This window comes from Ylistrum balloti, unplaced genomic scaffold (assembly GCF_031769215.1).
Source record: "Ylistrum balloti isolate Yb309-2 unplaced genomic scaffold, AGI_CSIRO_Ybal_v1 Utg369682, whole genome shotgun sequence".
In the NCBI taxonomy this organism is placed as follows: Eukaryota; Metazoa; Mollusca; class Bivalvia; order Pectinida; family Pectinidae; genus Ylistrum; species Ylistrum balloti.
In genome coordinates, this window is record NW_026781922.1 from 86,195 (window position 1) to 111,645 (window position 25,451).

At 37.3% G+C, this 25,451-nt stretch overlaps 1 protein-coding gene and 1 non-coding gene across 2 annotated transcripts; both read right to left on the minus strand.

Annotated features, from left to right (window-relative positions):
- Positions 1-3,476: 3,476 nt before the first annotated feature.
- Trnap-ugg (transfer RNA proline (anticodon UGG)) lies at positions 3,477-3,548 on the minus strand. The gene has a single exon. It is a non-coding gene; the product is annotated as a tRNA-Pro (tRNA).
- Positions 3,549-8,066: 4,518 nt separating this feature from the next.
- Positions 8,067-11,184, minus strand: LOC132564824 (uncharacterized). Its single transcript, XM_060229452.1, has 3 exons — positions 10,883-11,184; positions 10,040-10,203; positions 8,067-8,491 (listed from the first exon to the last, which is right to left on the minus strand). Exons 1-3 carry the CDS (start codon positions 11,182-11,184, stop codon positions 8,067-8,069), a joined length of 891 nt encoding a protein of 296 aa, XP_060085435.1.
- Positions 11,185-25,451: the final 14,267 nt, after the last annotated feature.

Below are 25,451 nucleotides of genomic sequence, written 5' to 3' on the forward strand. Positions count from 1 at the left end.
CCGTTCTACGTCGGACAACTCCGTCAAATGTCCCGCGCTGTGACGGACAACTCGAAAAAAGTGTGTTGGAAATTACCGTAATTAATATTCCTATATATGGGATGACATTGACAATCTCATTAATTCTCCCACGAATAGTGAAGCAAAATGTCTACCCTATATGAGTATATAGATAGGTAAATATAAACCTTTTTAAGGCTGTTTGGTGTGAACATCCGAAGAGTTTGGTGTGAACATCCAGAGATTTTGGTGTGAACATCCGAAGAGTTTGGTGTGAACATCCAGAGAGTTTGGTGTGAACATCCGGAGAGTTTGGTGTGAACGTCCAGAGAGTTTGGTGTGAACATCCAGAGAGTTTGGTGTGAACATCCGGAGAGTTTGGTTTGAACATCCAGAGAGTTTTGTGTGAACATCCAGAGAGTTTTGTGTGAACATCCAGAGAGTTTGGTGTGAACATCCGGAGAGTTTGGTTTGAACATCCAGAGAGTTCGGTGTGAACATCCGAAGAGTTTGGTGTGAACATCCGGAGAGTTTGGTGTGAACATCCGGAGAGTTTGGTGTGAACATCCGGAGAGTTGATAATACATATCCTACTCCGTTAGCAAGTAAAATAATTGCTCAGGTTGAGGTGTTGCATACATAAATTATTTCTCCTTTTCTAAATTAAACAAAATTATAACTATTCTGAGTATAAATTAAACTCGTCTTTTGTATTTGATGAATCTTGATTACGTATAAATGTTAATCAGGACAACGACAATGTGCTTCAATTTCGAGGCCAGTTTTCTGGTTAATTTCGCATCAGATACATCGGCTCACATCGAATTCATTCCACCACTTTCTAAAAGTCTTGCGTATAATTTAATGGACTTCAGAATGTTTAGGCTTGTCCGAAACCAGCGAATTTTTCATCTTCAAGATTCACTTACAATATCACCTACTTGTTACAAATTAAAGATAATATTATTGTTCCTCTGTAGGAAAATTTACCGGAGGAAAAAAGTCATAGAGTCGTGTCCCAGTTTTCCTGACACTACCCAGAGTCGTGTCCCAGTTTTCCTGACACTACCCAGAGTCGTGTCCCAGTTTTCCTGACACTACCCAGAGTCGTGTCCCAGTTTTCCTGACACTACCCAAAGTCGTGTCCCAGTTTACCTGACACTTCCCCTAGTCGTTTCCCAGTTTTCCTGACACTACCCCTAGTCGTGTCCCAGTTTACCTGACACTACCCCTAGTAGTGTCCAAGTTTTCCTGACACTACCCAGAGTCGTTTCCCAGTTTACCTGACACTACCAAGAGTCGTATCCCAGTTTACCTGACACTTCCCAGAGTCGTGTCCCAGTTTACCTGACACTTCCCAGAGTCGTGTCCCAGTTTACCTGACACTACCCCTAGTCGTGTCCCAGTTTACCTGACACTTCCCTAGTCGTGTCCCAGTTTACCTGACACTACCCCTAGTCGTGTCTCAGTTTACCTGACACTTCCCCTAGTCGTTTCCCAGTTTACCTGACACTACCCCTAGTCGTGTCCCAGTTTACCTGACATTTCCCTAGTCGTGTCCAAGTTTTCCTGACACTTTCCCGCGTCGTTTCTCACTTAATCTACGTTCGGTTTTATAGACTTTTTACATAGAGTTTCTCGCGCTTCTGGTCAGAACCACAACGGTTATGATAACGTATACAGCGAACATGAAGTTTGTAGAAAACGGTCAGACTGGTACAGTCGATAGTCAGGGAAACAGTAAAGACACTGGCTAAATAATGACTCACTATTATTGTCTGACAAGGACAGAGCTTGAAATAACATTTTGGAAACAGCCTTCGATAAAATGTCTTTTAAGCAGCCAGAGGAAAAGGATTTTTAAAACAATCCTTGAAGTACATGTGAGAATTCTAAAGCAGATCACGTAAAGTATTTTTCAAGCAACCTTCACCAGCAGAATCTAACAATTGACGATAGAAACAAACAGTACAGCTTTACTGATGGGGATAGATCTCCTCTGTTAATCACTGTGATATTGCAGTCAGAATTCAACAACTGGTTAACGACTCATTAAAATTGTCCTCGTATATAACACGTATGTAACTCGTATGTAACTCGTAAGTAACTCTTATGTAACTCGTATGTAAAGCGTATGTAACTAAGTTATATTTCAGTAGTACACAACACTAAGTGTAATTGAAGAAAGGTTTGGACATATTCAGTCTATAATTTTGTGTTACATACATGTTAAAAGAACGAACCTACATGAAATATAAAGATTCCATAGTTACCACAGAGATCTAAAGGATTCCATGGTTACGACAGAGATCTAAAGGATTCCCCAGAATTGTGTAGATAATGAGAACAGCTTTTAAATATAAAGATTCCATAGTTACGACAGAGACCTAAAGATTCCATAGTTACGACAGAGACCTAAAGATTCCATAATTACGACAGAGACCTAAAGATTTCATTCCATAGTTACGACAGAGATGATCTAAAGGATTCCTCTAGAATTGTGTAGATAATGAGAATGACTTTTAAATATAAACATTTCATTCTACTTACTTTGCTTTCGACCTTTCATTACGCTGTAGTATATCCATGTAGTGATACCCGTACAGCCGTGCTATTTTCCATGTAAGAGACGTTCGATAGACTTATTTGTGATCACTGACTTCAAATATTGATTCCTCTATCGCTTCTTTTATTTGTTTAAGACAGCACGCACATTCATACCGGAAGTGACGCAATCGATAGGCTACCATACCACCTGTTTGAACAACACTTAACATGTTGATATGTCCAAGCTGTTCTACACTTGTTCTGTTTATGTACACTAGAGGGAAAACAGGAAGCTGTTAGACTGATATTTCCGGTATATGAGAAAACATTATACCTTGAACTTGACTTCAGGGATCATCTTGGACACGACAACAATGTCGCCGGAGATAAGCATTTGACACAGGATCATGACACACGCGTCATCCGATATGACAGATGATGTCTGCAGGGACAAGACAGATGATGTCTGAGAGGCAAGACAGACGATGTCTGAGAGGCAAGACCGACAATAATTGAGGGACAAGACAGACAATGTCTGCAGGGACAAGACAGACGATGTCTGAGAGGCAGGACAGACGATGACTGCAGGGGCAAGACGGATAATGTCTGAAGGACAAGACAGACGATGTTTGTAGGGAGAAGACAAACGATGTCTGAGGGACAAGACAGACGATAACTGCAAGGAGAAGACAGAAGATGTCTGATGGACAAGACAGACAATGACTGCAGGGAGAAGACAGACGATGACTGCAGGGACAAGACAGACCGACAAGGTGACATCATACCTTATCACGCCCGATAGAGAAATAGAAATTCTCGGTCGCCGTGGTGAAAGACAAATGCGTTACCACCTGACGGAAACATAATAGAGACGGTAACGTAGAAATTGTTTTAATCGACAAAAAACAAAGAAGAAGAAAAAAGTCACCGGGCTTGTCCGGGATTCGAACCCGGGACCTCTCGCACCCAAAGCGAGAATCATACCCCTAGACCAACAAGCCACTTACGAATGAAGTAATCATATTAAATACTGAACAAACAGATACTTATATGAAATGTATTATATTAAAAAGTAAATTATTAAAAAGAAACAAATGACATATATAAACACTTAACATATTGATACCTGTTTTAGGTAGATTGATAATAGTTGTAGCACTGTGCCGTTTTGCCACGTATGCAATGCAGCAGAAGGGAGATAACTGGAACAGGCTTACGCATCAACATTCTCACAACGAACACAGCAAATATCTGACAAGTGTTCAGAGTGTTCGGTATTTTTCTACCATATGTTTATTTATTTCCGTAGACATTTAAATCCTATCTATTAAAATAGTTTTAACAGAACCAAATTGCAATGAAATTTATGTTCGGAATGAAATAAAAATGATGATTTAGCGCGCCGTAACAACAATCCAAAGTACTTCACAGCCATGACTGGAACACATTGGAGCTAACTGTTGTCAACATACAGAAATAATAATATTAATATTAGTCCAAATCAAAACATGTCCTGGGCTTGTCCGGGACTCGAACCCGGGACCTGATACCCCTAGACCTACAAAACAACAAGCCCGACGGACTACTTCAATTACACGTGACTGTTTTGCCACGTATGCATGGGGGCAGAAGGGAGGTAACTCGAACAAGCTTGGAAAAATCTATCGAATTTCTGAAACCTTTGGTACTAAATTGGCAAAAATATACATGTACTTTTTGGTCAGATCTTAATAAATTTGCCGTGTTATTCGGAATTACATGTTAAAATCTGTAGCATGATACCCGTATACTATAAATATGAAAAAAATGGCAAAGTATTACATATACAAATTTTAAATGTATTTCTTTTTTAAAGTTTGATTCGTGAATGAGCCATTGTATGTGTCTCACCATTTGAATGGCGAACAATCGTGATAACCACTTCTAAAATATAAGGTAATAAAAAATAAATAAATTTTTTTTAATTTACTACAAATTAGAAAAAGAAACAGATTATTAAAAAAATAGAAATCCAGTCGCACTCTTAATAATTTTAATAACTTTAGGAAACAGCGAAATTACGTAAGCGATCTGAAAAAGAGGACAAATGGGTTTTCCTTTTTTTAAGAAAACAAAATACAAAGAAAAAAAAGATAGAGGGAGAGAGAGAGACAGAGACAGAGACAGAGACAGACAGAGTGAGTGAAATAGAGAGAGAGAGAGAGAGAGAGAGAGAGAGAGAGAGAGAGAGAGAAAGGAGAGAGAGAGAGAGAGAGAGAGAAAGGAGGAGGATGTCTGATATGTTAGTGTCGGTTCTAGGTTCAATAACAGGTAGGTCAACGTGAGCATCTTCAATAGTAGATATCGACCCAAAGTAGTCGTTAAATATGTTAGTCTTAATGTTATCGTCCATTTCTATAACTCCGGTTGCACTCATTAAAGGAGGTTATAATAATTTTAAAATGCTGCCGTTTTCATTAGTCTGCGGAAAATTTTCCAAAAAATTCTAGAATTTTGGGTCACTAAAATTGTCCAAAAGTTCATTTATGTCCGCATAAAAAAATCATTTGTCCTCTTTTTCAGATTGCTTACGTAATTTCGCTGTTTCCTAAAGTTATTAAAATTATTAAGAGTGCGACTGGATTTCTATTTTTTTAATAATCTGTTTCTTTTTCTAATTTGTCGTCTGAAGTGGGAGTTGGACCACGGTTTATCATTAGGTCTAATTGCAACTGTTTTAGAAGGAATACACTCATCAGTACTTTCTAAGTACCTAGCAGTAAAATGTCACACAAGTCGTCTGATGAATATACGTCCATAAAACCTTCAGTCTAATTCGTATCTAAAAGTCGACTGATAAAAAAGTTCATAACCTGCATCCTTATGTCATATCACTTTTCAAACTTCTCACAATGTTAGTCCCTACAGTCACGTCCACAGTTGCTTGAAGGTCAGATATATCTCGGTCTATGTCGATTACGTCTGTCGTTATAAAATGCATGTGTCAGAAATAAAAATTGGGTCGAAAGTCAAACATTTATATCACCAAGTATAACTGCATGTGGAACCTAATTCAAAGCAGTTTCCATTTAGAAGCGAAAGTAGTCCGATTTAGCTGCCAGCCATAAATATGCCTGTGACTACAACAACGACAGAATGAAGATGTTTCACGAGTGTCAAACTCTGAAAATATATCATCTTTAAATAAATCTGGATGTCAAACAATTTGACAGATCAATTTTGAATATCGTCAGGACCCTTTTGGAGAGAGAGAGAAGAGAATTGATGACGGAGTTTGATTAATGTCCAGCAAACACGTGTTTTATTTTCAGTACGTTTAGAAAGACTGATTCACAAGAAACATATAACCAAAGACTAAATACACCCGTAGCTAGCATAGGATTTTAAAAACTTTTCTTCTGTTGTGATATTGCCTTTCCTTTCAACTCTTCCATATATAGAGAATACATGGTCCTTGTCTTGAAACATTTCTGGCGCATTAGTTTCCGCTCGCTTATTAATCGCTGTCTTGAAACATCTTTGGCGCATTAGTTTCGGCCCGCTTATTAATCGCTGTCTTGAAACATCTTTGGCGCATTAGTTTCGGCCTCGATATTAATGGCTGTCTTGAAACATTTTTGGCGCATTAGTTTCGGCCTCGATATTAATCGCTGTCTTGAAATATCTTTGGCGCATTAGTTTCGGCCCGCTTAGTAATCGCTGTCTTGAAACATTTTTGGCGCATTAGTTTCGGCAAGCTTATTAATCGCTGTCTTGAAATATCCTTGGCGCATTAGTTTCGGCCCGCTTATTAATCGCTGTCTTGAAACATCTTTGGCGCATTAGTTTCGGCCCGCTTATTAATCGCTGTCTTGAAACATCTTTGGCGCATTAGTTTCGGCCTCGATATTAATGGCTGTCTTGAAATATCTTTGCGCATTAGTTTCGGCCCCCTTGTTAATCGCATCTAGGTAGCAATGCCATGTCGAGTATTTGCAACCAACTAAATACATACATTAATGTGTTTATACTATGATTTTTTTCCATTGAAGTGATCAGTAAAACTCCAGTATTTTTTCTGAAAAACATCTTTATACGATCTCAACTTCAACTGGGGGGAGGGGGGGGGGGGGGGGTTGACGTGAAAAATACGTGTATTGAGAAAAAGTACCCATATTTACCAATGAAACGAACACTCCTACTACTTTATGACGAATGGATTAAATCACAACATTTGACTCTTTTTGGAAGCGTCAAATGTTACATTAACCAATATCAGTCAGGTTCTAAGTTACGTAGGTCCATTGTTCACGTAATTAAGTTCAACAGTATGGCCGCACCGAAACATATAACGGGCTGGAACCGATGTCTAGAAGATATACCAGTAGGCTGTAGTTTGGCGAGGGTGAAGAAAGACAAAAGTTTTTGTATTTGTAGTAAACCTATATTTATACAATGCTAAAATTTAGCTTTTTATTTGTTTCATCTGTGTATCTACTGCGTGCTTGTTTATTTCTGAATATAACTATAAAGTTGGAAAAAAAACTGCTCGGGTGGTTTTGGTGTTTACCTCTCGGTTACATAAATAAAACTGAAGCCTGAAAATAAAATGACGTGCTAAAACTACAGATGTTTTCCGTAACTGCCCAATACAGCAAAAATATATATGGTAGGTGTATTCCGACAACAGCAGCGAATGTGTAGAAGAAACACAATGTAACAAAACCGTCACATTCTTTGAAGCCAATTTCACCCCCTCCCTCCCCCCACCACTATTTGGACCTATTGCCGTGATCGTATAGTGGTTAGTACTTCGCGTTGTGGCCGCAACAACCCAGGTTCGAATCCTGGTCACGGCAGCGAGCTGTGTCAGTTGCTGTTACGGCACGGCGGATTAATTTTTTCCGTCGTTTCCCCTGTTAAAGTGTTCCCTCGTGTAGCCAAATTTTCTCCATTTTTTCTATCATTTTCATCTTTTAATGAACATATGAGAGCAACCTCAACAACAAATACGTACTTCAATAAGCTTGTTTATTGAAACAGTCAAGAAATGGCATGAGTTCTCGCAGTGATCAAACTGACCACTTTCCGCAACACACGAAACCTTTACCAACATTATGTCCCCATCTTCCACGACCCACTTTGACACACACACACACACACACACACACACACACACACACACACACACACACACACACACACACACACACACACACACACACACACACACACACACACACACACACACACACACACACACACACACACACACACACACACACACACACACACACACACACACACACACACACACACACACACACACACACACACACACACACACACACACACACACACACACACACACACACACACACACACACACACACACACACACACACACACACACACACACACACACACACACACACACACACACACACACACACACACACACACACACACACCTCCTCAACACTCATTCAGAAGATGCTCAAACATCAACAACATTATGACACACCCACCTCATGCCCACGTCACACCACAGACTCGGACGGTGGCGCACGTGTCGGGTCAAGCCGCAGTTGGAGGGTTCCATTATCGGTGGTTTGGCTAGAATTGGACATTGTAGGGAAGACATCATCCGCCGTGGCGTCGAAGTCGGCGAACTGTCCTCCAGCTTGCTGCTGGGCAATCCTCTCCCTTATAACACTGAACAGATGATCGAAGTTCGGCCGACAGGGATTCAGGGGAGAAACTGTAGAATTGTCTTTAGCCTCGATGTCATGTTGAATACTGACGTACTTCCGGTAAGTGAGAAGTTCGAGTTGGTCAAGGGCGTGTTTCCTTGTCCTGATCATTGTCAGGAGATTCTTGGCGTCGACCGCAGACTTGATATTTGTGAATCGCCGGTGGTAGATTGCTTCCTTATGTCGAATGTCCTTCTCTGAGTCCTCTGTCACTGGAACAGAAATACTTCCCATTGTATAAAATCATATTTGGAAAATGACAAGGAAATTGTTATCCTACAAATGTTACATTTGTAAGACTTTATACACATTTATCGATATTCAAAACGTAAATAAGATCTTCATGGAGTTTTTTAAGGAAACAAAACAAAACAAAATAATTGAATAAAAAATAAATATAATTAGTCTAGGTTTCATTATGAGGGGAAATTCTTGTCATTATCTTGTGTTTTTGTTTGCAGTGTAACAGACATGATACCTTGTAATGATTGAACGTATTACAGTGTGTAACGAGGTTGTCATAATCGTAATTTGGACTTCAGTAGATGTTGTACATGGGAAAAGTTAGGAACTACTGGGGAATAGTTTGACATCAGTGTATATTGAATTGTAAGTATGATTTATCGGGGAACGGAACTGAAATAGTGGTCGATTCACATAAATGGTGTCAACATATTATCTCTAGTGTTTATCATACGGCAAATGGAATATCTTATCAACTATAAAAACACGCCTGTAAGACAAAGTTTACATCTTCAGACTTCAACAGAGGAAAGTAAGAAAGATTATCGTTATATTGTATAATGTTGGTGCTTGGGCGAATCTTAAAGGAATACTCCGCCTAAGTCACAAAGATATTTTCCTCCATTCGTTTTTAACATATCTTTTATGACTATTTAAATTATTGTATGGAATAAAAGCCGTTTGTTGACCGTTGATACTTACACGTAATTGTGAAGTGATCCGGCTTTCAATCAGATTGTACAAAACGATGTATGTGGTGTTTCTTCGGACTTATGTGACTCTCAGAACTGACTAACCAGGGAAGTTCCAGTTGGAACTCGTTCCCATCAATAAGTGATACAAGGACATTTTGTTTGTAACGGATTCTAGGTATGGACAGATCGATGTCTAGAAGATGACGTAGATCAACATGGTAATCTAGTATGTTATACTGATTATAACAAATGTCTGGAGAATTTCGTGTCTGACAAGGCTTTCTTTGTTATGTTTCATTATTTTAAAACTTACTCATGCAAGTTTAATTTGTTTCTGAAGGCCTCTAACTAAAGTCCAATAACTCTGTAATTATACTACAGAAAGTGACAGACTGTCGATTTTCTTTATCTAAGTGACAACTGTCTGTATCCTACACAAACTGAACCATTAAAGTCCAATAACTCTGTAATTATACTACAGAAAGTGACAGACTGTCGATTTTCTTTATCTTGGAGACACCTGTCTGTATCCTACACAGACTGAATCATTAAAGTCCAATAACTCTGTAATAATACTACAGAAAGTGACAGACTGTCAATTTTCTTTATCTTAGAGACAACTGTCTGTATCTTACACAAACTGAATTACTGTAAAATTGTAGTCTAACATACCACAATCTATTATACTATTAATATGGAGTTAAATAAAACACACAATATAAATATATAATGTTATAGTTTATAAACTCGAAGTAGAAACCCCCAAAAAACTTTACTGATTGGACGAAACATTGTTTTTAAATTCTAAGACGAAATTCCTACCGCTTGGAAACATGGACATCAACTCCAGTCTTTTGAATTGAACTTCCTCATCCAGAGCAATGTCCCTGATATCTATATGTTTGAGCATGCGCATAACTTCTCTTATTTCAGCATCAATTTGTATGATCTCCTGTTGTTTATGGTCAAGCTTCAACTCCTTCTGGCTGAAACACGTGTGCAGATGTACAATGTATTTACTGCACAGAATGGATAAGTACATATCTCGGAAACAATGGATAGAGAAAACACCAAAGGCCTGCTGGCAGTATGTAAATGTTATGGTACCGAACCAGGAAAAAGACCAAATTTTACGATATTTTTGAAAGTCAGGAGGTATAGTTTCTGATTATTTTGTCCATGTACTTACATTGTAGTTCACATTCGTCTCCGTTCCCCCCCATCCCCCTTTCCCCATAATTCTTATCTTAATATAGAAAAAGAACATGTACCCATTTAAAGCTCTCGGTCTGGAAATGTTAACATTCATTCAACTGTACCGATAATTCACAGGAATACCAGAGCAAGATATCCACTACGAGCCTGAATCCTTTAGGCTTCTTTCTGACCTCTCAGAGTTACCGCCCTTCGCTTCACTCTGTCAGGTGGTAGAGTGATAAATCCACAAGCAGTTGGGGGCCCAGAATGTTACGCTTGGAAGTAACAGGAAAACCAGAAACTATCTTAATTTCCCCTCTCAACTTTTATAAGGTTTGGAACGGCGAATATGATTTTTCATCAGATAATCTGACTTTGTTTTCAGTTTGATACGTTTTTAAAAATGATGTATTGCTACATCAGTATGAATCATTCACGTAAAAATATTTTTTGATTGAAGGTTTTTACCTCTTTTGTCTTATAAGTGAAGCCAGCTTACGTCGTTTGCGTCTGCAGTCAACATTCCGTGATGTACCAGAGGACGTATCCTGACAAGAATCGTCTGTGGTAGAGTCAGACAGTACTGTGAGGACCATGTCCATTGATTCACTCGAGGTCAGCGAGTCTACGTCAGTGTTTATAACAGCCATCTCTCCGTTGGTCACCCTGTTCGAATGCCGTCGAAGAATCCTTCGTATGAGCGACATCGTCCCAAGGGAGACAACTACTACAGCAATTGTTCCACTGAGAAAGTACAACTGAATCCTCATGTAGCGTTTTGACACTTCATACTCTATAATACTCTATCAAAAGTGATCTGACGTTGTTGATCCGTTGTCAAGCAGATCTCGACGCCAAGTGACGTCATAAACAATGCTACTTCCTGTGATGGTTAACGTCAAGTGAAAGGGGAGGTAATGCATTTGTATTTACCGGCGGACTCAATACATGTGTTTAATTTTGTGTTGTGTTATATATATATATATATATATATCCATCCCTCCCTCATTTAAACGGACCTCTCATGAAAACCTAATTTCCAGAAAAGGAAATGTGCGTCCGATTGAGTGATGATCAGAGACAGTTAAATTCAACACGGAAACTTCCAAACTCCTCTTTTATTAATTTTATTTTAAAGAAATGATTCTCTTTTGAACATATTTAGAAACAAGAAATCGTCACCAGATGATGTTCAATGTAGGACATTACAAACGAAGTATTTGATTCATGTTAAGGAGGGCGTTACAATACACTAAATTGTTCATCAATTCAACGTAAATACCGCGCAAAATTGATTGAATCCAATAACATATCACAATTCTAAATATATTTACTAATCCTAGAAAATCTTCAAAATCATTTAAACGTGTACACTGTACACTCTATGTACCAATATTACGGTTTCGAGAACTACCAGAACATATCACATTACTCTTTTACCCATTAACACTCGTAAATATGACATAAATATGACACCCCTTTATCTATGACATAAATATGACACCCCTTTATCTATGACATAAATATTACACCCTTTTATCTAAAACATAGATATGACACCCCTTTATCTAAAACATAAATGTGACACCCCTTTATCTATGACATAAATATGACACCCCTTTATCTATGACATAAATATGACACCCCTTTATCTAAAACATAGATATGACACCTCTTTATCTATGGCATCATTATGACACCCCTTTATCTATGACATAAATATGACACCCCTTTATCTAAAACATAAATGTGACACCCCTTTATCTATGACATAAATATGACACCCCTTTATCTATGGCATAAATATGACACCCTTTTATCTAAAACATAGATATGTCACCCCTTTATCTATGACATAAATATGACACCCTTTTATCTAAAACATAAATATGACACCCCTTTATCTAAAACATAAATGTGACACCCCTTTATCTATGGCATAAATATGACACCCCTTTATCTATGGCATAATTATGACACCCCGTTATGGCATAAATATGACACCCCTTTATTTGTGACATAAATATGACACCCTTTATCTATGACATAAATATGACACCCCTTTATCTATGGCATAAATATGACACCCTTTTATCTAAAACATAGATATGTCACCCCTTTATCTATGGCATAATTATGACACCCCTTTATCTATGACATAAATATGACACCCCTTTATCTAAAACATAAATGTGACACCCCTTTATCTATGACATAAACATGACACCCCTTTATCTAAAACATAAATGTGACACCCCTTTATCTATGACATAAATATGACACCCCTTTATCTATGACATAAATATGACACCCCTTTATGGCATAAATATGACACCCCTTTATCTGTGACATAAATATGACACCCTTTATCTATGACATAAATATGACACCCCTTTAACTAAAACATAAATATGACACCCCTTTATCTATGACATAGATATGACATCACTTTATCAATGACTTTATTGGTACTCTACTTTGTACCCTTAGCATACGTAGGCCAGTCTGTTCTGTATCAATGACATAATTTCTTCGATCGATAACAATGATCTATGAAAGCATATCTGTATAGCCTGTACACCCCTCTCTAACTCTGACCTAAGCAGCCCCTTTGTTATTATCAAAAGCACACTATGTCATCAGTACACCCATCTGTAACTATGAAATAAATACGCCCGTCTGTAACCTTGACATCAGTCTGCCCGTCTGTAACCTTGACATCAGTACACCCTTCTGTAACTACGACATCAGTAAACCCGTCGGTAAATATGACATAAATACGCCCCGTCTGTAACTCTGACATCAGTCCGCCCGTCTGTAACTATGACATCAGTACACCCGTCTCTAACTATGACATCAGCACGCCCGTCTCTATGAAATGAGTACGCCCCGTCTCTAACTATGACATCAGTAAACCCATCTGTAACTATGACATAAATACGCCTCGTCTCTAACAATGACATCAGTACGCCCCGTCTGTAACTATGACATCAGTACGCCCCGTCTCTAACTATGACATCATAACGTCCGTCTGTAACTAGGACATCAGTACGTCCGCCTGTAACTCTGACATCAGTCCGCCCGTCTGTAACTAGTACATCAGTAAACCCGTCTGTAACTATGACATCAATACGCCCCGTCTATAACTCTGACATCAGTCCGCCCGTCTATAACGATGACATCAGTTCGTCTATCTGTAACTATTACATCAGTACGCCCGCATGTAACTATGACATCAATACACCCGGTCTCTAACTAAGACATCAGTTAGACCGACTGTAACTATGACATCAGTACACCCGCCTGTAACTCCGACATCAGTCCGCATGCCTGTAACTCCGACATCAGTCCGCCCGTCTATAACTATGACATGAATACGACCGCCTGTAAATATGACATCAGTTCGTCTATCTATAACTATTACATCAGTACGCCCGCATGTAACTATGGCATCAATACATCCGGTCTGTAACTATGACACCAGTCCGCCCGTCTGTAACTAAGATATCAGTACGTCCGTCTGTAACTATGAAATCAGTAAACCCGTCTGTAACCATGACATAAAATACGCCCCGTCTGTAACTCTGACATCAGTCCGCCCGTCTGTAACTAAGATATCAGTACGTCCGTCTGTAACTCTGACATTAGTCCGCACGTCTATAACTATGACATCAGTTCGTCTATCTGTAACTATGACATCAGTACGCCTGCCTGTAACTATGACATCAGTCCGCCCCGTCTGTAACTATTATATCAGTGCGCCTGTCTGTAACTATGACATCAATCCGCCCGTCTGTAACTAAGACATCAGTACGTCCGTCTGTAACTATGACATCAGTATGCCCTGTCTGTAACTATTACATCACTACGACCCGTATGTAACTATTATATCAGTACGTCCGTCTGTAACTATGACATCAGTTCGTCTATATGTAACTATGACATCAGTACGCCTGTCTGTAACTATGACATCAGTACGCCTGTCTGTAACTATGACATCAGTACGTCCCGTCTGTAACTATGACATCAGTTCGTCTATCTGTAACTGTGACATCAATACACCCGGTCTGTAACTATGACATCAGTCCGCCCGTCTATAACTATGACATGAATACGCCCGCCTGTAAATATGACATCAGTTCGTCTATCTGTAACTATCATAACAGTACGCCAGTCTGTAACTATGACATCAGTACGCTCCGTCTGTAAATATGACATCACTACGCCCCGTCTGTAACTATAATATTAGTACGCCTGTCTGTAACTATGACATCAGTACGTCCCGTTTGTAACTATGACATCAGTACGCCCCTTCTATAACTATGACATCAGTACGCTTGTTTGTAACTGTGGCATCAGTACGCCTGTTTGTAACTATGACATCAGTACGCCTGTTTGTAACTATGGCATCAGTACGCCCCGTCTGTAACTATGACATCAGTTCGTCTATCTGTAACTATGACATCAGTACGCTTGTTTGTAACTGTGGCATCAGTACGCCTGTTTGTAACTATGACATCAGTACGCCTGTTTGTAATTATGGCATCAGTACGCCTGTCTGTAACTATGGCATCAGTACGCCCCGTCTGTAACTATGACATCAGTTCGTCTATCTGTAACTATGACATCAGTACGCCTGTCTGTAACTATGACATCAGTACGCCTGTCTGTAACTATGACATCAGTACGCCTGTCTGTAACTATGACATCAGTACGCCCCGTCTGTAACTATGACATCAGTACGCCTGTCTGTAACTATGGCATCAGTACGCCTGTCTGTAACTATGACATCAATACACCCGGTCTCTAACTAAGACATCAGTTAGACCGACTGTAACTATGACATCAGTACACCCGCCTGTAACTCCGACATCAGTCCGCATGCCTGTAACTCCATCAGTCCGCCCGTCTATAACTATGACATGAATACGACCGCCTGTAAATATGACATCAATTCGTCTATCTATAACTATTACATCAGTACGCCCGCATGTAACTATGGCATCAATACATCCGGTCTGTAACTATGACACCAGTCCGCCCGTCTGTAACTAAGATATCAGTACGTCCGTCTGTAACTATGAAATCAGTAAACCCGTCTGTAACCATGACATAAAATACGCCCCGTCTGTAACTCTGACATCAGTCCGCCCGTCTGTAACTAAGACATCAGTACGTCCGTCTGTAACTCTGACATTAGTCCGCACGTCTATAACTATGACATCAGTTCGTCTATCTGTAACTATGACATCAGTACGCCTGCCTGTAACTATGACATCAGTCCGCCCCGTCTGTAACAATTATATCAGTGCGCCTGTCTGTAACTATGACATCAATCCGCCCGTCTGTAACTAAGACATCAGTACGTCCGTCTGTAACTATGACATCAGTATGCCCTGTCTGTAACTATTACATCACTACGACCCGTATGTAACTATTATATCAGTACGTCCGACTGTAACTATGACATCAGTTCGTCTATATGTAACTATGACATCAGTACGCCTGTCTGTAACTATGACATCAGTACGCCTGTCTGTAACTATGACATCAGTACGTCCCGTCTGTAACTATGACATCAGTTCACCTATCTGTAACTGTGACATCAACACACCCGGTCTGTAACTATGACATCAGTCCGCCCGTCTATAACTATGACATGAATACGCCCGCCTGTAAATATGACATCAGTTCGTCTATCTGTAACTATCATAACAGTACGCCAGTCTGTAACTATGACATCAGTACGCTCCGTCTGTAAATATGACATCACTACGCCCCGTCTGTAACTATAATATTAGTACGCCTGTCTGTAACTATGACATCAGTACGTCCCGTTTGTAACTATGACATCAGTACGCCCCGTCTATAACTATGACATCAGTACGCTTGTTTGTAACTGTGGCATCAGTACGCCTGTTTGTAACTATGACATCAGTACGCCTGTTTGTAACTATGGCATCAGTATGCCCCGTCTGTAACTATGACATCAGTTCGTCTATCTGTAACTATGACATCAGTACGCTTGTTTGTAACTGTGGCATCAGTACGCCTGTTTGTAACTATGACATCAGTACGCCTGTTTGTAATTATGGCATCAGTACCCCTGTCTGTAACTATGGCATCAGTACGCCCCGTCTGTAACTATGACATCAGTTCGTCTATCTGTAACTATGACATCAGTACGCCTGTCTGTAACTATGGCATCAGTACGCCCCGTCTGTAACTATGACATCATTTCCCCCTCCCCGTCTGTAACTATGACATCAGTATGCCCGTCTGTAACTATGACATCAGTACGCCTGTCTGTAACTATGACATCAGTTCGTCCATCTACAATGATTAGCCCGATTTGTTCCTGATGAACTGATAGGTACAGTCTGATTATGTTTGGGAGTGGACTGCTGGCCTATAGTATAAATGATTACCATATTCTGTTTCACTGGTTTGATAGTGGAAGTAATTAGGGGTATTTTTGTCGATATCTTTTGTGTTGTTGTTACGAACCTTTCATCATAGCTACAATGGTAGTTTTATGCATCGCAGCAGAACTGACAAGAAGTGTATAAAATATGTACAATGCAAACCATAAACCCCTTGCTGAAAGGCTCGCGGGCGTGATCCTTCAATACCTGCCTACGGGCAATTGTCGCTTCATATCTCTGTATGAAAAGCCAGACTTATACCCAAGTCTCCAATCAACTTTTAAACTCAGAGACCAGTAACAAAACAAAAGATGCCAAATTCCCGAAGCAGCCATTAATCGGATGCGTAGAGAAATTATCTATTGTTAGTCGCACAAAGATAAAACACGTGCCCAATACCTTGTTAAGGTAATTAAATTGAGGTTTTGTTCTATTTATAAAACATGCTTTATTCTATTTTGTTATCCTTCCCATATATGTTCACGACAAAAACATATTGTACAAGTCAATTTTTTTATGTAAGTTTTGTATCACTGTTATATCGTAAACACACGTTACTGAATGGCAATATATACCAACGTTTCGCCCCCATATCATCACAGTCCGGTACAAATAGACAGCGGCATTTCATTTGGCGAATCCTGGTGTAAAACTTCAAAAATATGATGGACAAATCACAAATGTTGACAAAACTCGACAATAATTTGAAAAATAGACATTCGGAAAAGTGTTTCACTAGCTCGACAATATGGTGTAAATTTGAAGCAGAGAGTTACAGCTACAGGTAGGCTTTTTGTTGTTTCTAATGGATTTCTCTTAAATCATAAACACAACAAAAAAACAAACAAACAAGAACCAAAGATCAATGATCAATCGAAAAACAATGGATCCCTAAAATAAAATATACTATCTCAAAAATAAAGTGCATGGAACCAATCAACTTCAATAGTACAATGAGTTATCACAAAACAAAATATACTATCTCAAAAATAAAGTGCATGGAACCAATCAACTTCAATAGTACAATGAGTTATCACAAAATAACTATCTCAAAAATAAAGTGCATGGAACCAATCAACTTCAATAGTACAATGAGTTATCACAAAACAAAATATACTATCTCAAAAATAAAGTGCATGGAACCAATCAACTTCAATAGTACAATGAGTTATCACAAAACAAAATAACTATCTCAAAAATAAAGTGCATGGAACCAATCAACTTCAATAGTACAATGAGTTATCACAAAACAAAATATACTATCTCAAAAATAAAGTGCATGGAACCAATCAACTTCAATAGTACAATGAGTTATCACAAAACAAAATATACTATCTCAAAAATAAAGTGCATGGAACCAATCAACTTCAATAGTACAATGAGTTATCACAAAATATACTATCTCAAAAATAAAGTGCATGGAACCAATCAACTTCAATAGTACAATGAGTTATCACAAAACAAAATAACTATCTCAAAAATAAAGTGCATGGAACCAATCAACTTCAATAGTACAATGAGTTATCACAAAATATACTATCTCAAAAATAAAGTGCATGGAACCAATCAACTTCAATAGTACAATGAGTTATCACAAAACAAAATATACTATCTCAAAAATAAAGTGCATGGAACCAATCAACTTCAATAGTACAATGAGTTATCACAAAATATACTATCTCAAAAATAAAGTGCATGGAACCAATCAACTTCAATAGTACAATGAGTTATCACAAAACAAAATATACTATCTCAAAAATAAAGTGCATGGAACCAATCAACTTCAATAGTACAATGAGTTATCACAAAACAAAATATACTATCTCAAAAATAAAGTGCATGGAACCAATCAACTTCAATAGTACAATGAGTTATCACAAAATATACTATCTCAAAAATAAAGTGCATGGAACCAATCAACTTCAATAGTACAATGAGTTATCACAAAATAACTATCTCAAAAATAAAGTGCATGGAACCAATCAACTTCAATAGTACAATGAGTTATCACAAAATAACTATCTCAAAAATAAAGTGCATGGAACCAATCAACTTCAATAGTACAATGAGTTATCACAAAATAACTATCTCAAAAATAAAGTGCATGGAACCAATCAACTTCAATAGTACAATGAGTTATCACAAAATATACTATCTCAAAAATAAAGTGCATGGAACCAATCAACTTCAATAGTACAATGAGTTATCACAAAATAACTATCTCAAAAATAAAGTGCATGGAACCAATCAACTTCAATAGTACAATGAGTTATCACAAAACAAAATATACTATCTCAAAAATAAAGTGCATGGAACCAATCAACTTCAATAGTACAATGAGTTATCACAAAATAAAATATACTATCTCAAAAATAAAGTGCATGGAACCAATCAACTTCAATAGTACAATGAGTTATCACAAAATAACTATCTCAAAAATAAAGTGCATGGAACCAATCAACTTCAATAGTACAATGAGTTATCACAAAATATACTATCTCAAAAATAAAGTGCATGGAACCAATCAACTTCAATAGTACAATGAGTTATCACAAAATATACTATCTCAAAAATAAAGTGCATGGAACCAATCAACTTCAATATACAATGAGTTATCACAAAATAACTATCTCAAAAATAAAGTGCATGGAACCAATCAACTTCAATAGTACAATGAGTTATCACAAAATAAAATATACTATCTCAAAAATAAAGTGCATGGAACCAATCAACTTCAATAGTACAATGAGTTATCACAAAATAACTATCTCAAAAATAAAGTGCATGGAACCAATCAACTTCAATAGTACAATGAGTTATCACAAAATAAAATATACTATCTCAAAAATAAAGTGCATGGAACCAATCAACTTCAATAGTACAATGAGTTATCACAAAACAAAATATACTATCTCAAAAATAAAGTGCATGGAACCAATCAACTTCAATAGTACAATGAGTTATCACAAAACAAAATATACTATCTCAAAAATAAAGTGCATGGAACCAATCAACTTCAATAGTACAATGAGTTATCACAAAATAAAATACTACCACAAAACACTGAGCTATCACAAAACACTGAGTTACCACAAAACATTGTACTACCACAAAACATCGTACTACCACAAAATACTACCACAAAACACTGTACTACCACAAAACATTGTACTACCACAAAACATTGTACTACCACAAAACATTGTACTACCACAAAACATTGTACTACCACAAAACATTGTACTATCACAAAACATTGTACTACCACAAAACACTGAGCTATCACAAAACACTGAGTTACCACAAAACATTGTACTACCACAAAACATCGTACTACCACAAAATACTACCACAAAACACTGTACTACCACAAAACATTGTACTACCACAAAACATTGTACTACCACAAAACATTGTACTACCACAAAACAAAATACTACCACAAAACATTGTACTATCACAAAACATTGTACTACCACAAAACATTGTACTACCACAAAACAAAATACTACCACAAAACATTGTACTACCACAAAACATTGTACTACCACAAAACAAAATACTACCACAAAACATTGTACTACCACAAAACATTGTACTACCACAAAACAAAATACTACCACAAAACATTGTACTACCACAAAACATTGTACTACCACAAAACAAAATACTACCACAAAACATTGTACTACCACAAAACATTGTACTACCACAAAACAAAATACTACAACAAAACATTGTACTACCACAAAACAAAATACTACCACAAAACATTGTACTACCACAAAACATTGTACTACCACAAAACAAAATACTACCACAAAACATTGTACTACCACAAAACATTGTACTACCACAAAACAAAATACTACCACAAAACAAAATACTACCACAAAACATTGTACTACCACAAAACATTGTACTACCACAAAACAAAATACTACCACAAAACATTGTACTACCACAAAACATTGTACTACCACAAAACAAAATACTACCACAAAACATTGTACTACCACAAAACATTGTACTACCACAAAACAAAATACTACCACAAAACATTGTACTACCACAAAACATTGTACTACCACAAAACAAAATACTACAACAAAACATTGTACTACCACAAAACAAAATACTACCACAAAACATTGTACTACCACAAAACATTGTACTACCACAAAACAAAATACTACCACAAAACATTGTACTACCACAAAACATTGTACTACCACAAAACAAAATATAACCATAAAACAAAATACTACCACAAAACATAGTACTACCACAAAACATTGTACTATCACAAAACATTGTACTACCACAAAACATTGTACTACCACAAAGCAAAATACTACCACAAAACATTGTACTACCACAAAACAAAATACTACCACAAAACATTGTACTACCACAAAACATTGTACTACCACAAAACACTGAGCTATCACAAAACAAAATACTACCACAAAACAAAATACTACCACAAAACATTGTACAACCACAAAACACTGAGCTATCACAAAACACTGAGCTATCACAAAACACTGAACAATCACAAAACATTGTACTATCACAAAACATTGAACTATCAAAAATCAATCAACTATCACAAAACATTGTACTATCACAAAACATTGTACAACCACAAAACACTGAGCTATCACAAAACACTGAGCTATCACAAAACATTGTACTATCACAAAACATTGTACTATCACAAAACATTGTACTATCACAAAACATTGAACTACCAAAAATCAATCAACTATCACAAAACATTGTACTATCACAAAACATTGTACTATCACAAAACACTGAGCTATCACAAAACACTGAGCTATCACAAAAAATTATACTATCACAAAATATTTCTGTCACAAATCTATAGTTGTATGTGTATTAATATTTTCAACCCTAAATCTACAGGTTTCTGTGTGTTTTTTCTGTCACCAAACTATCGTTGTTTGCATATTTTTATCGTCAAACCTCAGATTATATCTTTATGTCACAAATGTATAGTTTTAATGACAACACAATTCAGTTAGTGATTCAGGATCGACCTTCCGCCATTGATGTGTCGGCTTTCATTGATTTACGTCATTATCATTATGTAGATATAGATGTTACCACAGCTAACACTGTAGATATAGAGGTTACCACAGCTAACACTGTAGATATAGATGTTGCCATAGCTAACACTGTATATATAGATGTTACCACAGCTAACACTGTAGATATAGAGGTTACCACAGCTAACACTGTAGATATAGATGTTACCACAGCTAACACTGTAGATATAGATGTTACCACAGCTAACACTGTAGATATAGATGTAACCACAGCTAACACTGTAGATATAGATGTAACCACTGCTAATACTGTAGCTATAGATGTTGCCACAGCTAACACTGTAGATATAGATGTTACCACAGCTAACACTGTAGATATAGATGTTACCACAGCTAACACTGTAGATATAGATGTTACCACAGCTAACACTGTAGATATAGATGTTACCACAGCTAACACTGTAGATATAGATGTTACCACAGCTAACACTGTAGATATAGATGTTACCACAGCTAACACAGTAGATATAGGTGTAACAACAGCTAACACTGTAGATATAGATGTTGCCACAGCTAACACTGTAGATATAGATGTTACCACAGCTAACACTGTAGATATAGATGTTGCCACAAGCTAACACTGTAGATATAGATGTTGCCACAGCTAACACTGTAGATATAGATGTTACCACAGCTAACACTGTAGATATAGAGGTTACCACAGCTAACACTGTAGATATAGATGTTGCCACAGCTAACACTGTAGATATAGATGTTACCACAGCTAACACTGTAGATATAGATGTTACAGCCATAGCTAACACTGTAGATATAGATGTTACCACAGCTAACACTGTAGTAGCTAACACTGTAGATATAGATGTTACCACAGCTAACACTGTAGATATAGATGTTACCACAGCTAACACAGTAGATATAGGTGTAACAACAGCTAACACTGTAGATATAGATGTTACCACAGCTAACACTGTAGATATAGATGTTACCACAGCTAACACTGTAGATATAGATGTTACCACAGCTAACACTGTAGATATAGATGTTGCCACAGCTAACACTGTAGATATAGATGTTACCACAGCTAACACTGTAGATATAGATGTTACCACAGCTAACACAGTAGATATAGGTGTAACAACAGCTAACACTGTAGATATAGATGTTGCCACAGCTAACACTGTAGATATAGATGTTACCACAGCTAACACTGTAGATATAGATGTAACCACTGCTAATACTGTAGCTATAGAAGTTACAACAGCTAAAACTGTATATATTAATGCTAACACAGTAGATATAGATGTTACCACAGCTAACACTGTAGATATAGATGTTACCACAGCTAACACTGTAGATATAGATGTTACCACAGCTAACACTGTAGATATAGAGGTTACCACAGCTAACACTGTAGATATAGATGTTACAACAGCTAACACTGTATATATGAATGCTAACACTGTAGATATAGATGTTACCACAGCTAACAATGTAGATATAGATGTTACCACAGCTAACAATGTAGATATAGATGTTACCACAGCTAACACTGTAGACATAGATGATACCACAACTAACACTGTAGATATAGATGTTACAACAGCTAACACTGTAGATATAGATGTTACCACAAGCTAACACTGTAGATATAGATGTTACCACAAGCTAACACTGTAGATATAGATGTTGCCACAGCTAACACTGTAGATATAGATGTTACCACAGCTAACACTGTAGATATAGATGTTACCACAGCTAACACTGTAGATATAGAGGTTACCACAGCTAACACTGTAGATAAAGATGTTCCCACATCTAAAAAGCTAGATATATATGTTAACACAGCTAACACTGTAGATATAGATGTTACCACAAGCTAACACTGTAGATATAGATGTTGCCACAGCTAACACTGTAGATATAGATGTTACCACAGCTAACACTGTAGATATAGATGTTGCCACAAGCTAACACTGTAGATATAGATGTTGCCACAGCTAACACTGTAGATATAGATGTTACCACAGCTAACACTGTAGATATAGATGTTGCCACAGCTAACACTGTAGATATAGATGTTACCACAGCTAACACTGTAGATATAGATGTTACCACAGCTAACACTGTAGATATAGATGTTACCACAGCTAACACTGTAGATATAGATGTTACCACAAGCTGTAGATATAGATGTTAACAGCTAACACTGTAGATATAGATGTTGCCACAGCTAACACTGTAGATATAGATGTTACCACAGCTAACACTGTAGATATAGAGGTTACCACAGCTAACACTGTAGATATAGATGTTGCCACAGCTAACACTGTAGATATAGATGTTACCAAAGCTAACACTGTAGATATACATGTCCCAATAGCTAACACTGTAGATATAGATGTTACCACAGCTAACACTGTAGATATACATGTCCCAATAGCTAACACTGTAGATATAGATGTTACCACAGCTAACACTGTAGATATAGATGTTACCACAGCTAACACTGTAGATATAGATGTTACCACAGCTAACACTGTAGATATAGAGGTTACCACAGCTAACACTGTAGATATAGATGTTACCACAGCTAACACTGTAGATATAGAGGTTACCACAGCTAACACTGTAGATATAGATGTTGCCACAGCTAACACTGTAGATATAGATGTTACCACAGCTAACACTGTAGATATAGATGTTACCACAGCTAACACTGTAGATATAGATGTTACAACAGCTAACACTGTATATATGAATGCTAACACTGTAGACATAGATGATACCACAACTAACACTGTAGATATAGATGTTACAACAGCTAACACTGTATATATGAATGCTAACACTGTAGACATAGATGATACCACAACTAACACTGTAGATATAGATGATACCACAGCTAACACTGTAGACATAGATGATACCACAACTAACACTGTAGATATAGATGTTACAACAGCTAACACTGTATATATGAATGCTAACACTGTAGACATAGATGATACCACAACTAACACTGTAGATATAGATGTTGCCACAAGCTAACACTGTAGATATAGATGTTACCACAAGCTAACACTGTAGATATAGATGTTACCACAAGCTAACACTGTAGATATATATGTTAAGAGTTGTTGATTATTTTATCATTTTAATTAATCAATCTCGAAATATTTGAGACGTTAGAAAGGATTGAAAGTGTTATATCTGATATACACACATAAAACATACGATAAATTCAATAACATCATCACACACCAAATACATGACATGTCATATTACACACAAAACATCGGAAATATCAAATTTATTGATATCTGGCAGAAACGCTTTGCATTTATTGAAATTATCTCAATTTCCACACAATCACAATATTCTACAATTATTCTGTGTTTGTCTGTTCTCCCCGATGTATACACTGTTTCGGACCAGGGATTTCTTCAACATCAACATTTCAAGTGGGGTTTTTATTTCACGAAAGTTTCTCACAATTTATCTCCAATACATCATTGATCT